Source organism: Microtus pennsylvanicus, chromosome 15, assembly GCF_037038515.1.
Source record: "Microtus pennsylvanicus isolate mMicPen1 chromosome 15, mMicPen1.hap1, whole genome shotgun sequence".
NCBI lineage: Eukaryota > Metazoa > Chordata > Mammalia > Rodentia > Cricetidae > Microtus > Microtus pennsylvanicus.
This window is the reverse complement of record NC_134593.1, coordinates 72452480-72471457: the sequence shown is the minus strand read 5'-3', so window position 1 is coordinate 72471457 and position 18978 is coordinate 72452480. Positions and strand designations below refer to the sequence as shown.

The window sequence follows — 18978 nt, the reverse complement described above, 5'->3', positions numbered from 1 at the left end:
CTAAGTATCTATCTATATATCTATCATCTACCTATCTGTGTGATATATTATTTTTTAGTTTATAATATACTTATGCTGCCTTAGACGATTCTTCAGAAATATGTTTGTCTTCCAGAAGCCTGCGGCATCTTCCCTTTTATATGAAAGAAGAACATAAAAGGCTACTGTTATGGAGACACGGCAAAGGGAAATAAAGAGCCAACATTCTGTTTCTAAAATTCAAAATAGAACTACAAAGGAAGACACTGAACATACTGAAGTGCCAGGCATTGTCCAAAGGGCAAGGAGCTTCTAACTTCCTCTCATATCCACCAGTTAACCCAACAACAGCCACGGCTGATGAATTGCATCCCAGTGAGTCATCTAATTGAATTCTTAGGAGAATCAGAAGGAAAAAAATGGCATTATACCTGTTCAAACATTGGAGATTTGTGGAGGAAGAAAGGCCAAGGGTAGAAGGGACTGAAGTAGGACAGGACACAGACCCACAGAAGAGAGGCTAACCATCCTCTCTGGGACACCACAGGATATTGCTCAATCAGTCTCATTTCAAATTCATTACTAGATACCATAAGAAACATGAGCAGGAAATTAGTATCCACTGAAATTATAAAGAGGCCCTAAAAACTGCAACAAGGTGTCCGCTCCATGGACTCAAATGGCTTCCTGGATTCTAAAAGAATATTCTCTTACTCCATTTCCCTTCTCTCAAAAATAGCAACACCAGATCCTGAGTGGGTAACTATTGAACATGTAATGTTTTTATCTGACGCATCTAAAATTCCAAAAGGAGAAACAATACATATTCGAATTCGTTTCTGTGAAAAATGATGTCCATTTGGTTTGCAGGTGATTCAGGATTTTTCATCTGATCAATCAGCCCAATGAAATATGAAATATTTATTATCATCCAAGAAGATTACTGAGTGCATACAAAAATAAAACATGCAGCAGAGACTGCTAGGTAAGAATGACATAGCTCTGGTGGCTAAGACAAAGGATACTTCTTTCTCCTGGTTTTGGAGACTGAGAAATCAGTGGATTGGGTTCTGGATTAAAGAACTGTTTCCTAACCAGGCCAGGTGGTGGTGCATGCCTTTAATCCCAGCTCTTGGGAGGGAGACACTGGTGGATCTTGCTGAGTTTGATGGCTAGCCTGATGTCCAAAGTTCCAGGACAGCCAGAAATATACAGAAAAATACTGTCTTGGACAAAAAAAGAAAAAAAAAAAGAAGAACAACAACAACAACAAAGGGGGGGGGATTGCTTCCTATCCTGCACATGGCCACCTTTTATGCCCTGTTTCCATGGCAAAGAGAGGCATTTCTGCGTTCCTCCTCCCTTCTCCTTCCTTCTTTATCTCCTCCTCCTTTTCTCCACTTCACAATCATGACCTTATCTCATCCGCATCTAATCATCTTTCAAAAGCTTCATCTACCAACACCATCCGGATGGGGTGAGGGCTTCCACACAGGAATCTTGAAAGGACAGAACTCAGCAGTTGCAGAGTGCTGGCTGAACTTAATGCTAAGGCTGCTGTTCCTTAAGTGGTTCCATACCTATAACTAAGCTTCTGAGACAAAGTTAAAGCGAAAACATTTTGCCTTTTACTTGTTCTGAAAGCTAGCAATCATCCCACTAAGACCTTGGTCCACTTCTCAATCATTTCTATTTTTTTCAGCATGAGTCACACAGACTAGAGGCTGTGTTTTCTGTGTGCATCAGTATTGCAGCATCCTTTGAGTTCAGTGACCTCATCCCTAGCAGGACATTAGGGATTTTTCCTCTAGTTTGAGAATTTTTAAAGTTCCACTATGTGCGGCTTTGACGATGGAGCTTAACAGAAGTTAGTTAAAAGCATGCAGCCCTAACATTCACATACTACAGAAATTAACTTCCTTTTCTACAAATTTCTATGATGATTAACTACATTTACAAAAAATTAATTGGTACACTGTCGTTCAAGTAGAACTTTCTCTTAAAATGCTTTACAGCTGAGTCAAAGTAACATAGGCTTGGTCAACTTCAGCAGCTTTATAACCTGTATGTCTCGTAAAGAGAGTTAAGTGTCAGGGAAAGCCCCTCCTGGTTCCAAAGTCTGTGACCTCCAAACCCTTCTATTGCCAACATTGCTCCCAACGAGCATGGATAAAATAAGCATTCACTTACTTTAAATAAAAGGAAAGGCATGAACCCTGAGATCTCCATATCCTCTGGGCCACTGAAAGAAGCCAGCTAAATGTATATATCAAACTAAAAATTATATTCCCTTTAAAATTACAATAAAAAATTTCAGTTTGGACCAGAAATATAGCTCATCAGGTAAGAACACTTGCCTTGAAATGTGATCATTTTTCAGGACCCACATAGTAAAGAGAACAAACTCCTGCAAGCTGACGTATGCACTCACATGGACCCTGTGACATACACGCCTGCTCCCAAATAAATAAACATTAAAAAAGTAAATGTAGGCCATGCTCTGAAATGGGCATGTTCTTGAAACAAAAAGAACATCCCCATTTGACTCCAGTTTCATTTGATACTGTATATATGTTCCCAGATGTCAGATGATGGCTGGCATCAAGCCAGAAATCCATGCATTGTTTAAACTGAATATCCTCTAGAAAATTGAATACCCAAACATCTGTACCCAACCTTCTCTCTGTGTTTTCTTATCACAAGAGAGAACCTCTGCTCTCCACCTCCTGATGACGCTAGGAATTTTATTACCAACACTTGTTTGGTCTTTGCAAGTGTATGCCTGTATGAAAGCAGACCCTCTGTATCACTTTCACACTGAGCACAAACTTAGTTAAATTTTTCACTACTTTTTTATTAGAGAAGTTAATCTTCCTTCTGACTCTACGAAACTGTGAGACTAGACTCTACATGATGAGACTGGGTATAATCAAGTGATCACCCCATATTATGCAAGAATTTCTTACCTGAGGCCAGCATGCGATGACATACCTGTACACGGGAAGTACTAGGGGCCTTGGTGATGCATATGAATCTGCAGAAAAATTTCTCCACATTCCAGAAAAAAAACCCATGCAATTCCTACAATCACTCAATATTGGAATACAATATTCTAGACCTCTAGGCTATCACCACAGAATCTCCTTCCCTGATACCGTTTAATACACACCAAATAGGCTTCTTTTAAAAGAATTGTATTTGGGGGATACAATTCCAACTCCAATTGCATCTCAGTTTGCACTGCCAGCATGTCAACAAAAACAACCATTGTCTCTAATTAGAACTTTCTCTTCTAGATGGCATCAATGTAAGACTCCAGTGTAACCCATACATTCATATTATCAGGGAAGGCAATGGGAACACCCATCTCTTATGAAATGTCAGATACTCAGCTAGTCCATGCAGCAATGAGAATAATACAGGTTATCAAGACCATGGTGAGGACCTACAGGCAATAAACTGCTTTCAACTTTCAGGGATGGTAAGAAGAAACTGTTCAGAATGATGTATTGGGCAGGGTACTGAGCTAATCACAGATCCAACAAAGTTGACAACTGAGATTAACCATGACAGACCTTGGGAATGTATCTGTTATTCCTTCACATACATTCAGAATGTTTTTCTCATTTAACTGATGCCACTAAGAATAAGTTTTTAAAAAATAACTGCTGTTTAATAGGTATAGGACAGTATTTCTTATATAAACTCAAATGAACAAAAATGGGTACTGTTTAGATTTATGTTTATATCACTTGAAATATTAAACATGCATGTACTTAACTGAATAAATAAATGACATTCATAAGAATAACAATTACCACTAATGATTAAAATTGCTGTGATTTACAATGTTAAGTATGACACCCAAATAGATTTATAAGCTTTGGTGCCTTAAGAGTTCTGGGTTTAAAATATGATAACTACCTTGCATATTTGCACATTTGCTAGTTTTACTCTCAGACAGTCTATTCCCCTAGTAACCGACTTTCCTGAATTTTCTCCAATATCTCCACATTTTCAGTCATACTCTATTCTTTCCCTCTGACCTTCTCTTTTAAATATATGTAACAGAAAATATAGTTTGTATTCTATGTACCCATATAGTTACTGTGTCTACTCCGCTGCAAACCAATCTATCTTCTGGCTCTCATATCCCTGCTTTTCGGGGGATGACCTCTACCATTTCTTGGAGGTCAAGTCAGCTAATAAATTTTCAGCCATTTGTTAAGCCAAAGAAACTTTTACTTCACATTTACTTTTGAGAGATACTTCACCAAGGATCAGCAGTGATAGCTTGGTGCCAATAAATGCATGTTCTGCAACTCTGACAACCTGGGTTTGATCTCAAGAACATTACATGGAATGAAAGAACCAATTCCTGAAAGTTATCCTCTGACCTCTACATGGGTATCATGGTACATGAATCCTTACCTTCATTTACAAACATCATAAATACACAAACACACACACACGATGTAATAAAAATGATGATGATGACATAATAATAATTTAACTTAATTTTAAAAGAAAGACACCACTGTTTCATTGAGTATAATCTTCCGGGTTTATGGTACTTGTTTTTATTTGTTGTATCTTTGGGTATTTAAAGATGTGCTTTAACTGTCTTCTGACAAAGAAATCTCCTGTTATTCTTACCTGTGTCCTCTGTCTGAGAAACACAATTTTGCTCTGCATAGTGTTAAGACTTTTTCCTTATTACTGATCTCTAGAGATTTGGTTATGGTGTGTATCCATGGAGTTTTCTTCATATTTGCTTTGTTTTTAGATTATTATGATTTATGTGTGTGAGCATGATGTTTTCATCAAGTTAGAAATGTTTTCAAGCATTATTTATTCAGATACTTCATCTACTGTCATGAACTAAACCATTCACTTGTGAGACTTTGAGATTAAATAAATTGCTCTTCAGATAAACATTGCTTTAATATTTCTTTTTAAGTGAAATTTTTAAATTTAGATTGTTTTTGATGTTCTGATTTCAGACTCACTAATTTTATTCTTCTGTGATTTAATCTGCTGTTAATTCCTTCATCTTTTTTTTATTCATGGCAGATGTTTTGGTTTCATATCTAAAAATGTAATTTGGGCCAACTGGCAACATTAGCAACCAAAATGACTGAAATTTTTTAGAAATTAAAGAAAACATGACTCTCTAGTTTAAAAACAACAACAACAACACTACTCCTATAAATACTAAGTCCACAGCATGGAATGTGTGAAGTTAAGAGGTTAGTGTCTTATGACACTAGATATTGTCTGATTCCTTTCATGTTTTCTTTGGACATTGAAGATGGCAAATTTAATGTGTATGTATTTTTACTTATCTATTTTGCTATAAAAAAGAAAAATAAAGTTCTTAAAAATACTTGAAGCAAATTAGCTAGAACGTTTTTTAGAAAATTTTATAAATTTCTTTGGTTATTTACTTTTGCACTTTAAGAAATATCCATAATGAGTGGTACATAACTGAACAAAAGGCAGGTAATGACAAACACAAATGTGCCATTTCCGGAAAGAATAGAGATTGATGAAGACAATCACAGGGAGGCTCGTCAGCACTGCAATCCACTTTCCACTCAGAAGGTCTAGCCATGCGAGACGAGGCTACGCAGGACACAGAGTTTCTGATTTATCTCAGTTTTCTTTTGAAAAGAAGGTGATGAGGAAATGGAATGTATGATAAAGTGGACAGTTTATACAAGGACCTTCTCATTTCCTCATTTACCTGTTTTTCTAATTTCCCACTTCTTCAAGAAACCACCTGGGTAAAATAATCACTTGCTATCTTAAGAACATCTGCATCATTACACTTAAAGCAACATGTAAGAGGAATGACTTTGATTTTCAAAACTACATAATATTGATAAGAAAGTGAAGATGTCATCTTTAAAGAAGGAAAATAATAACAGAAAGAAATATGCAAATTAATTCCTTATTTTGACCAACAAGACTTTTCTCCTTGCTAATCTGTATTTTCTCAGTATTAAAATAGTTGAGATTGTGAAACTAAGATTTCTTCTGGGCCGGGACATGTAATGAAAAGTATATGTTCTTTGTGAAAGTGAATGTTTTTTTATTCTTTTAGCAAATGATTGGCTCCTATGTCATCTTCAAATTTTTGTCTTCTCAGCATCTTCAAACAAAAAATCCAGCCTTGAGCTTGTCTCTTGGAATAAGAGAATCTTGTTACATGTGTGACCCACTGCCTGAACATTCCCTACTTTGCTCCTAGGTCATATCCTCATCTTGATAATGCACCTATATTAAAATGCTAAACATTTAATAAATTCTTTGTGATTTTAACTCAGTGGAGGCTCAAAGAAGTTAAGTGACTTCTAAAAGACACATAGTAAGGAACAAATCAGGTGAAAAGAGAGAGCCTTTGTTTATTTCCTGTTCTGATGCCTTCTCTGGTGCAGTCTGCCTTGACATCTCTCTCCCATTCAAACGGGCCCCTCAACTTCTTAAAGGAGGGAGAACTTACTCAACTCAGTGAATTCTGCACTATGGTAGGTCGGTATTATACCATTGTGTCTTCAAATACTATGTCAACTGTCAGCAGAACAACCTGAAATGCAGGAAAGTAATATCAGGAATCCATGGCAGGCTGAAAAGTGAACGTCCCTAGAGTCTTCACATCAAGACCGAAAGTCTATCACATCCATCAAAGGGATAAAGCAAACCTCCATGATGAGTCAGTTCAGATTTCTGTGGATGTCCCTCACTCTGCATTTCTCTGGGATCACATTGCTTTCATCTCAAAAGGGTCAAACATATATTAAAACTGGTGTAACTGGATTTTTAGAGTTCTCTTTTTGATTTAATATTAGAAGAATATAATAATAATAATAATTAATCATATTTTAATATAATAATGTTAGTATTATGTTTTAGTATTATAAGAGCAAGAAAATACAGGGTTTCTATTGTGACATTCATAAAAGCCAAAAATCCATCACTGACAAAATAAAGAAAGACCGTTCATAGGAACACCCTGTCTATATTTTATTTTGTCATTATTATTTTTTACTTTTATAGACAAGGAGAATTGCAGATTGATTTTTTTCCCATTGCTGACTCAGGAGGAATTTTCTTATTTGAATACGGATTAATACAAAATGAATTCTCTTGTGGGACTTCAATTATGACTAAGAAAAAAGCATTCGTCTTGACATACCACATAATTGTGTACCCGTAATTTCTCTTACTGTGAATTTTTAAACCTAATATCTATAAAGTATTTCTTCTTCAATATTTAAGTGTGTATTACATTCACTAACACAGGGCAGAAATGAGAATCAACATTTGATTCTCTAACAAAAAAATTATATAAAAATAAAAAATGAGGCCCCTTTAAAATTATGTCTCTATTTCAGTTCTTCAAAACTCTATGAAAATATTCTTCAAAATATGTAGATTTTACATTAATATTGTGCTTCAATATAATTTCTCAGTTTGGCTGTCAGAGAATTATATCCACTAATTCTTAAAAGTTACAAAAATTGAATTCATATCTATGAAAATATTTCCAAAAAAGCATATGGAGATTAAGTTGATTATTCTCACTGTTCTTTTGTGTTCCTAACTCAGCATTAATCCAAAGCTCCATTCCATCCAAGTAGGCAACTGAGAGAACTTTATCCACTAAATCAAATATTTTCTCTCTTGAAACAGATGAATTATTTTCAGGTCAAAACAGCTGTTAGAGCTTATATAACCACTGGTATTGACTGAGAAATTAAAAGTCTTTAACTCATGCTTTTCATTTTATGGAGTCAAAGACTTCAATGTCTAAGACATTTTTCTTAGAAAAATAACTAGTTTTGTGTAACTATTCTGCACAGCAGATAATGGTAGGTTTGAGGGAACATTAATTAGAAAATACACTTACTGTGTTTGGTTTTCTGATTTTGGCTGCTTGCTCTTCCCCATGAACTTAATAACAAATGTACAGCTACCACTTTGCCATAAGAGAAATGTGAAGTAATACCCTGACTCTTCAATCTCTTTTTTATTTTCACCCTATCTTCCCCTAAGAAATTTCCCAATAAAATAATGGATCAGGAAATTTAGGTGGGTAACTATCTCCTTGGGATACTTTGGCATTTGAACTAGAAACTGCTCACAGAAGATTACTATGACAGGACTTGGAGCAGTGACTCTTATTTTACAGAATGAGCAAAGACTGGGGCAGAGCAAGGTCAGGCCTCTACTCCTATAAAGTCCTTATTCTTCTCGTCCCTTTATAAAGCCGTCTTTCTTCTATCAAACCCTAAGTAAGATGATTTGGAATAGACGGAAGAGTGAGTTCTATTACAAGATACAGTTTCTTATTTGCCAGGAAATGTGATTCTTGAAAAGACAAAGTACTCTTTTTCCAGAGAAAATGAGATTTGTAATCTTCTTCCAGCTCTCTATCTTTATCAATTTAAGAGTTAATGGAAAATAGTTTGAAAATTCACCTGTGCAGAGGCTTAAAATCACCACAGAAAATCCCTGTGATACCCCACTCCCAGAAGAATTAGACTTCACTCTCTCAGGTGTGATCTGAGCCCTTGAATCTCAGGCTAACCTTGGGAGCTAAATTTCTCAAAGGACAATGGCTATCATTTTGCTAGTTCCACTGATCTGAAGCTCCCTCTTGCCAAGATCAGGAAACTAGGTCTGTAAAGCCAACTCATGCTAGTGCAAATGTGACATGAACGTGCAAAAGCCAGCATGCCAGAAAGCTGTGTGCACCTCTGTGTAGGAAAGTTTGCACTTAGGTGTGTGGATAACTGTTACAGGAGTCCAGATTACAAAACTCAGTACCAAGACAAGACACACAAGAAGATAAAATAAGATCACCATGATGTAAGTCCTCCGATAGTCTGGTAAAGTATTACGTTAAGCAATTATTCAGCGCACTTTGGGCATGCATACGCAGCTCTCTCTTTGCTGATGGATTTGGTTCCAGTTCACAGCGCACGCAGAGGACTGCAGAACTTTCGCTATTCTTTCTATGAGTTTAACCCCAAATAAGTAGACTTTTGTTATACTCCATTATGGGCTATTGTGGAACTCTTGGTACAACCACAAGTGACAAAGAGAAAGAAGTGCTAAAACTAAGAATAACCAGCATAGAGAGTTTGTCCTTCATTCAGTGGACAGAGGTCCTACATGGAAAGTGGGTAGAAAAGACCCAGGCTTTTCTGAGATTCCTGGCATATGTTTCCTAGTGTGAGCAAGTCACTAGTCTGGGCGACTACAACGAATAATCCAAATAAAGCTCATCTCAAACTCAGAAGCAAAAGAAAAAATTAAAAATCCACTTAAAATCAACAACAACAAGTAAGCAAACAAAACCATCAAAGTTGTCTCTGCTCCATGGGAAGAATACTTAGAATTGAGTTAATCTAATAAATTTCAGCATTAAGTCTCTCCTAGAGACATGACAGGATGATGCTGAACTTCAAAAGGTCTGAGCCTCAGTTGGAAGCTATTTTCTACATGAAACATAATGGCCTCTGTTGATTGTTTCTTTATCTGTTTAAATTTACAGATACACAGTATCTTTCATTATATATGACATGCCTATATGTGTATGCACTATATTATAGGTAAAAGCACATTTATCATTTGCATGGTTATCTTTTCTGTAGTTAGAACACAACACTTACACCCACACTGTCTTCACTGATCCTTTCATAACAAATATGCATTGTTTTAATAAAATTTTGGTATTCAGATAAATTGAGGACTTTTATGATTTAACTACTTTTTCAGTAATCTTCCCCAGAATGAAAATTAAATGCATTTCAGAAATAATCAAACTGAGTCTTCCAGGATTTGTCCAAGCTGACAATGACTACAAACTAAGTGAACTAGCAAAGGAAATGTGTTTTCAGGTCTCCTGAGATCAAGGTCACCACTAGCTCTGTCCTATACTCTCTTCTAACAAACTTGAACTTTTTGAATACAGCCATAATTTAACAGGGGTATAAACAAGAGAAAACTGTATTTCTGGGGCTAAAGATATGGCAAAGGGGTTGTTTTTGCAGAGGACCCAGTTCAATTCCTAGTTTCCATGGTGGCTCATAACCATCTGAAACTCCAGTTCCAGGGTAGTCTAGTTTCCATGGACACCAGGAGCACATATGGTATAAAGACCTATGTGCAAGCAAAACACCCACACACATAATATAAAAATAAATAAATCTTTAAAAAAATAAGACCTGCCTCTCAAAAAAAGAAAAGAACAAAGAACTTCCTTCCTCATATGGACAAAGCAGTCTTGAGACACGCTGCCCAGATGCAAAGGGTCTGAACAAAGGAATCTGAGACACTAGATCCTCTATCTTATAGGCACCACGTTGCCATGTGTGGCCACCTTGTCCTTCTTTTGATTCAAAGTGTACACTCATGCTCCAGGCAGTAGAGGAAATGCACAAAGCAGCTCCCTCCACATCATCCTCTGTTGATGCACTCACTCCTCTCCCTACTCATCTTCAGCCAGAGTAGTAGAGGAATATTCAGCAGAATGTAGCTACCTACTATTGTATTCACTTTGTACTATCACTGTCCCCTTTACACAGACAAGGAAACAAAATTTATGACTGAGTTATAATGACAAGTGAGGATACTAAATATTGAAAGCAGCAACTGCACTGAAAAACACAAACCTCAGCCGAGTGATGGTGGTGCACGCCTTTAATCCTAGCATTCAAGAAGCAAAGGCAGAAGAATCTCAGTGAGTTTGAGGCCAGCCTGGTCTACCAAGCAAGCTTAGGAAAGTCAGGGATGTTACACAGAGAAACTCTGTTGAAAAACAAACAAACAAAAAAAAAAACCTACAAACCTCTAGTTTTCTTCAGACCTATATTAAAATCTTCATGCTATTCTAGAGAGGTCATAGAAATTGAATCCTGACGATTGCTCTGGAAAAGAAATAGAGGCTCAGCAGTGATAAACAGGACTAAGCCCAGTAGCAGCAGGTGTTGATAGACATGGAACTTCTCCATTGCCATTCACATGCACAGCAATTTACAGTAGGGTCATCACCCTACTGTAGACCAGAAAGTCCTCAAAAGTACTCACTTCCTTGATACTGGGACTTATAAATAGATTATCATACATGATGAAAGGAACTTCAGTGATTCGGTTAAAGGAATGGGTCTTGAGATGAAATGTTCACCTTGGGTTACTGAAGTGAGTTTGGCCAAATGGTCCTTAAAAGCAGAGAGCTGGCTTATAATAATGAGGAGAGAAGATTGACAACAGAAGACGTTCTGAAATGGCAGCATGAAGGACTAGAGTGCCTTCGATGGTTCTGAGACATTGCCTGGAGTAAGCACAAAGACTGGAGGACGAACCCTCAAACTCAAAGTGGACTAGCTGCAGAAAACAAGCATCTCAGTCAAAATCACAGGGAACTAAATTCTCTTAACATCAAATAACCAGGAAGCCGATTATCTACAGCGCCTCCATAATGGGAGCGTCTGTCCATAACTCAGCCCTGGCCAACCCAGACCAGCCCTCTAACCTGCAGAACTATCAGAAAATCCACATAGGTTGTTAAAACTGTAAGACTTGTGAAATTTATTATAACCTCAAGAGGAAATAGATACAGAAAGAATCTTCCAGGAAATGAAGGCAAGCAAATGAGGGACAGGGGGGCTCTGCGCCTATGACATTGGTACTGGTTATTTACCTCTCACGAACGTATAAATATATTTTTCTTTTTGTTTTGGGGGAAATTATGTCAAAAAATAAGGCCTTGTCATAATTTATATTATTTGATTTAGGTACCCTGAGGTTATAAATATGGTCTTCTACGTTTTCAAGAGCATGTAATAAGCAAAGCCAAGGTGTTGGAGTCTCCATGGTAGAACTTTGGAGTGCTATCCACTTCACCTGGTAACGCTAAGAAAATGATCTGAACGACTGGTACTTTCTCTAAGAGAAAACCTTTAGCTTTCATATATCACTTGTGGTAATACAAAGTACATTTACTTAAAACAGAGGAGTCTAAAAGAGCACAGTCCCCCAAACACTCATGTAAAGTGAACTCAAGCTCGTACTGGTGACCTCTAATCCAAAATTACAAGTAATGCCAAGACCATGAAGGAACGGCACAAAAGGTAGCAATGTACAGAGTCTGACCACGATGTGCTTCAGTGGAGAGGAAGATTAAAGGCAGTGATTTTAGGTTCTCCACGCCTTTAACTGACTCCACAGAGAGGGGAAAAGGAAACTAAGTCCAAATGGAGCTAGACAAAGACAAAATAGTGAGTAAGGAACACTGTATAAGGCTTGAAGGGACAAAATGGAGGATAGAAAATTACTAAGAGAGGAAAAACCAAAGAATAAATCCACAAAAATAGGATTGGAAAGAAATGACTCACTAGTCTAGAAGAAATCATAACTATGAGGCAGAAAAGCACATCAAGTAGCCCTTGGGTTATGAAAATTCAGAAAGTATAATAGTCTTACAAAGACATATCACACCCATGGTAGCTATTTAACTGTATAAAAGTCAGAAATAATTGCAAGAAAATCTCATATGTTGAAGATATTTAATTTTAGTTCCATTAATTATATTTGTGTTTGTATATAAAAATGAATGTAGATAAGAATATTAAATAATCTGAATAAATGCATAAATCATGCAACTCAAATAGACTTATATATCAACATGTAAATTATATGGATATCATGCTCGATTCAATTTCTTTATAACCATAAGGATATTATTGCCTCCAAAGACATTAAGTTGAGAGAAAATTAATTGGTTCACAATTATCAATTCAAACCAATTAAGAGTTCAGACAGGATTCTCATCCAGTGCGAGGATTCTTAGTGAATTAAATACAGAGTTGTATCCCTCAAGCAATAATAATTCTACATTTCATGGTATTTCTACATAAAAACACTGTCTGGTTGAGTATCTAGATCCTTTCCTGATTTATTTCATCTGTTCGATCACATCCCCATTCACTCAGATCTGCCTCCTTTTTCATTCATGATCTCACTTGTCCTACAGTACCAAACTACAAGAACAGTGCTTAAAAATAGTTTTTAAAACCATCTCAATTCTCTGGACTTCAGGTGCACCCAGTATTTAAATTCTCATTCACTGAGCCTCTGTTCTACTTGGTGACCCTGTATACCTTGACACTTCTCATGGACCAAACCACAGCCATTGCTCCTACATCTCAGAATGCAATAGCTCCTAGCTGCTGTTTATGAGACACAAACTGTGGTAAGGTTTACTACTCTATTTCAAGTCTTCATCTCTAGCATCTTTTTAGCAGGCCCCCTGCTGCTTTGCCTGTGGCACTAAGATCCAGCCCAGCCAGCCCAGTGTCATTCACTATTCCTAGTGCATGCCTTATGCCTTCCCAAATGCTGGTGCCTGAGTTCTTGGAATTCCATGTTTTTATTTTTAACTAGCAATTCTCTATCCTTACAGTTTTACATCAGTTGTTTCCTCTTTTTAACAAAGGTTTAACCACAGTGTTTAATACCTGGCTCAATAGAATCCCCATTGGAATTAAACCCTACACTGCGTTCTGGTAGCCTCTTATCTTATAGCTAAACCACCACACAACACCAGCTTCCCAACTTCTTCAACCACAGAGAGACTACCAAACACATAGTGATTTGTGTTACCTAAATTGAAGTCAGTAATTGTTCCCAATTATGAACACTACCCCCCCACACACACCAAAAAAAAAAAGCCAAATGTCAGGTCACCCACTCATGAGCCACTTGCTCTGGGTTCTGGAAAAATTGAACTTAGTTCCTTTATAAGAGCAACAAGTGCTCTTAACCATGAACTACCTCTCTAGCCCCCTACTTTATTTTTATTATGTTTATGTCAGAGGAGGGGTGGATTTGTCTGTGCCCAAGAGAGTAATACTGAACAAATTATTTTATTTTATTTTTTATTTTATCTTATTTGTTTTTTCAAGACAGGGCTTCTCTATGTAGCTCTGGCCATCCTGGAACTCAGTCTGCAGACCATATTGGCACCAAACTCACAAAGATCCACCAATCTATTCATCCTGGGTGCTGGGATTAAAGGTGTGTGGTACAACCGCCTGGCTAACACTGATTAATTTTAAGTGACACATTTCAAGAGCAACTCTCAAACCTTTTTAGGAAACCAATGTCTTATTTTCGGTGCATCATTGCTGTAAATGGGCTTTATCGGGGATAAGTTAGAAATGCCAAGCTAAAGTTTGCTTTCATGCAAAACAAAAACTCAAAAAACAAAAACAAACAAACAAACAAAAATCCATACTGCTGTTCTCCACAAATACAAGTTACCAAAATTAGTTTATCCCACAATAAACCATCATACCCCGGGAACAGTCACTGCCCAGATGTGTATGCTAAAGAAATGAGAGACAAATTCAGGTGCCACTGGAAGAAACATACTTGTGGTAGTGTGGACATTTTCAACCAGCTCCAATTGTAATAAGTACAGTTCTTATGATTCACAGTGTAAGAATCCTGACTGCAGTTTAAAAGGGCACAGTGTGCATAATGCAAACGTTTTGATGCCAGGCCAGAATTGCTATCCTTGCTTGACCTTTTGGGCCTCAAATCAGTAACAGGTCCCAACTACAAGAATAAAATTAAGTTGAAAGAAGATTAAATTCATCTCATAGCCACAAATACCCAGTTACCATAAGGTCAGGCCACCTACTTATCTTTCTACCTGTCCTCCCATACATCCATCTGTCCATACATGATAATGTTATATACGTCAATACATTAGTCTATATTGAACACTTGCTTCATGTCAGATACCGCACAAAATATTTTACACATATTAAATATTACAATTTTATAAGGCTGTTATTGTTAAGATATCCATGGGGCAGGGGGCAGGGGGCAGGGAGGCCCTCAAAGGAGGGCTCTACAGCTGAAAACAATTGTTCCTCTTGCAGAAGACCTGGGTTGGTCCCCAGCACCCACACGGTGACTCACAACCATCCATAACTGCAGTTTCAGGGGATTGGACATCTGCCTCTGATCTCTACAGGAACCAGACACACATGTAACACACATGCATGCATACAGGAATAATTTCATATACATAAAATAAAATATTTTTAAAATTTCTATTTTTCAGATGAAGAATGAAGCCTTAGATGTTTACGTAACTGTCTCAGTTCAAATAGCTAGATGGAGTAAGATTTGAAGTCTGAAATTTTCTGACAGATTCTATACTCTGACTAGTTTGTGGTGTACAAGAGCAGGATTTATTTTCTTCAAAATGGAGAGGAAGTCTCTGGCAATTACTGTATTTCCACAAAGGACTTACAGGGGTTTATTAAGGAAAATGTCAGATGGATTCATAAAACAAACAAATAACATCATCTTGCTATATTTTCACAGTATTTGTGAAATTGGAAATAGGAAGGAGAAGCTAAATCTGAAGCACAGGAGGGTGAGCTGGCAAGGCAGATCCGGGCTCCCTCTGAGGATTCCTTCTGGGCATGGCAAATGTGCTCACAGTAGTGTCAGAGGCAGATACCAAAGAAGGCCCTAAAGGGAAATCTCAGTGGCCACCCGTCAATGTGCATCCTTCTGCAAGAATGACAGATGAACACAAGTATTCTACTCAGCTGTAAGCAGATGCAGAAAGGCACAAAAAACGTGTGGCTTGGTCTCACATTTAGTATCAAGAAGGAAGGAATTCAGTGACTAAGATGTCACAAGTAAACAACCAGTCCCTCCAAGGAAGGAGAAAGGACTCCAAAGCCCACAGCATTGCACAACCAGATTCACAGCAAGGGACCAGCCAAGGCCCTAGCAGGAAAGCGTATGGACGGCCCTCAGCCAGCATGGCCAGTTTCACTACCTAAAGGATCTATCTCACCACTTTGTTTTCTAATCAAACAAGAACACTAAAAGCCCTGAAAATTTTGTTCAAAACTCATGCCATTGTGAAGGTCTTGCCAGAGACAGTAAATTCAGAGAGACTGGGTGATAGCTGAATTTGGAACGAAAAGGCCGATAAAACATTGCTTTCATTCCAAGGAGCTACCACTAAAAATTCAAGCTTGAAGCTCTTGTAGTTAAAATAACAAGGGTTGAATCAGAGTCTTTACAAGGCTTCACAAACAATCCACTTAGAAGCACTTGTGCCCCTCTGAGTTACCTCTAGGACTATTTTTTCCATCTCACACAACCTAAATATTAGAGCTGTCTTGATGGACTCCTGGGCTCAGGTACTAAGGAAAAACACTGTTGTTATAAGTTTGGTTTTGATCTCTTGATGTTATTGTTGGACATCTTAGTTTTAGCAGCCTCGAGAGTAAAATAACTTGCTTTGTTTTCCTACTAATCGGCCAAACCCTGCTTGGCACATCATGCTGGCTTTTGCTAGAGTTCCTGTGTTGGTCACAGTTGATTAACTGAGGATCCTAGCCATCCCTAAAAGACACAGCTACATGAAACTGTTAAAGAGTTTAAAGGTTCTGACCCTTTCCAATATCAGAATTTGAATTATAATTTCAAGTGTGTAAGGGAAACAAATTTCACTTTCCCCTTACGAGATAGCACATTTTCACTGCAGCTCAGAATTCCAAGAAGCTAAAACGAAATGTGTCCAAGTAAATATGGGTCATTTTATTCCTTTCAATACCATGATCTTAGATATGTACCTCTCTCCCTGAAGAATACCCTAAGAGTAAAAAGGTAATTTCAAGCTCAAAGGTGCTGCCTCCTTGATTTTGCGGAAAATAGAGGAAAAAATTAGGATCATAATCTTCAAATATGATGACTGGCATTCTGATAGAGATCAGAGAGCCCCTCAAGGTAACCCCATTTGTGAGGCTCTGAAGAATCTAGCTCATGATAAGGAGCCACAGGAGAGGCAAGTGAAATTTATAAGGAAGTCAATGAAATATATATATATATATATATATATATATATATATATATACACACACACACACACACACACACACACACACACACACATACATACATGTTTATAATTTCCACTTAAATGAGGGCCGAAAAGGAGGAGAAATATTGTAATAAATAATGCCAAAATTGCACAGAAGCAAGGTCTTTTCTGATTGCAACAATTTAGCTCAGTACTTGTCTGGAGGCAGGTGTCCCCCAAGGTACAGAGCACCTGGGCCTTACCTGCGCAGGTTTTCCCATCGTAGGTCTGGCACACCCAGTCGTGGCACTCACACAGCGGTCCGAAATAGGTGCCAGGTTCAGTCACTTGACAGATGCAGACCCCGCATTCGCACCGGCCACGGTCATGGCACAGGGCACCCCCTGGGGGTTGCCCAGGTACACGACATCTACGCTCAGACTCGGCCCTGGACAGCCTGCAGGGGGCGCCGGACAAGCTTCTGCATAAGATAAGAAAGGCCACACAGCCAGGCCATGGTCAGACACAGGACCCGCCCCTTCTTGTCCCAGCCCACTCCTCCCCCCTCCACACACACACATTCTGTGGAGAAGAAGCCTCCAGCATCATATTTCTGTGGGCCAAGTATGCCTCTGAAGGGCTGTGTTTTAATCATTCTTCGAAACAGCACCTTCCAAGTAGATAGAAACTATGGCCCCCAGCTCCTTGGTGGATTGCCACTTAATCTTAAATGCACATTTTGATTAAATGCAAATTAGTCTGAAGTATGATATTTGGCTGGCTTTTTGTTTTTTTCTTTTTAAAAATGCCCCGTTATTATCTAATAGCTAGGTGGAGATTATTTCATGAAAAAGAAGAAACAAATGATGAATATATAGAAAAAGTGGTATGAATCGTGTATAAGATAGGAAGAAATGCTTTTAAATTGTGTTTGAAGCAGACCTTAAATATTCTACTTTTTAAAAGTTGAAATGGAACTCGTTGTCTCTTTCAAAATGTAATACAAGATTTGACAGCGTCGTCAAGCATAATAGAAAGTGCTGTATTAGAAAGTGGAAATAAAGCTGCCTTGCAGGTTATTGGGTGACACAGGTGTGCATAAGTGCATCTTTGACTTGAGGTTAGAAAAAAAAATTCCTCCCTTACACATATTTGCAGAGAGAGAGAGAGATGGTATTTTATTCAATGAGTATTCTTTTCCAAAGAAAAAAAACGAAAGAGAAGATGTGAAGCAACATCAAGGCTAGATAGAAGGAGAGAAAAGGCGGAACAGGTTGGAAACAGTTTATCCCAGGTCCAACTTAGTAACTGGTCTTGGCTTAGGAAACTCAGTCATCTGCAAGCTTGAGTTCTGCCACGTACAGCACAGCGGGTCTGTCTCAAAGAAAAATAAACCGATCTTACCTCAGAGATGGTGAGAAGCTTTGAGGGGCAGCTGACAGCCCAACGAAGAGAAGGGAGAGGACCAGCAACAACCTGAAGCCAGGGGGATGCATGCTGAGCTGAGGGTCTGTGCAGGCAGGAGGGCAGGCCAGCTGCTCTGCCTGCCGCAAGGTGGGGCTTTCACGGGAGGCAACGGGAGGGAGAAGTGTCACCAGCAGATGTCCAGGCAGAAGGACTTGGGACACCCGAACTCGCAGGTTCTGGGCTCCTCCTGGAGACTCAATTGCCTGCGAGGACTTGGGCAGTGGAACGGCTCTGGGCGGGGTGCTAGTGCCAAACTCCTCCAGTGGAGAGTCTAGGCAGGGAAGTAATTAGAAACAGTTGTACAAGCAGATGGTTTATTTTGACATTTTAAAAAAGTGTCCTGTTCACAGATTTGGGGGAAAGAAATTACGTCTTTCTTCAAGTACAGGCCCCAGAAATATTCAACAAGAGAATATTTGGGGTAGCTGATAGGAAAGGCACTATTAAAATAATTCCTGAATTATGAAAATGAAGGGGAGGTTTTTGGGTGAACACAGCAGGGAATCGCTTTCACCAACTTTGTAAAAAATACCCAATGGCAGTGTGAGTGGATGCAGGCAAACAAAGCTAGCAAACATAATTCTGTATATTTATTAACCTTTGTTTTTAACCATGGTTATTTTATT

The 18978-nt window shown here is 38.2% G+C and overlaps 1 protein-coding gene across 1 annotated transcript in view; it reads right to left on the bottom strand.

Annotated features, from left to right (window-relative positions):
• The window catches only part of Itgbl1 (integrin subunit beta like 1), a 173290-nt gene extending 154722 nt beyond the window's left edge, over positions 1 to 18568 (bottom strand). Inside the window, exons 1-2 of the mRNA XM_075949981.1 lie at positions 18290 to 18568; positions 17149 to 17366 (exon numbers count right to left, since the gene is read on the bottom strand). Coding sequence (XP_075806096.1) covers positions 17149 to 17366; positions 18290 to 18381 — 310 coding nt within the window. The 5' untranslated portion in view covers positions 18382 to 18568. The remainder of the gene's footprint in view (positions 1 to 17148; positions 17367 to 18289) is intronic.
• Between the last annotated feature and the right edge of the window lie 410 nt (positions 18569 to 18978).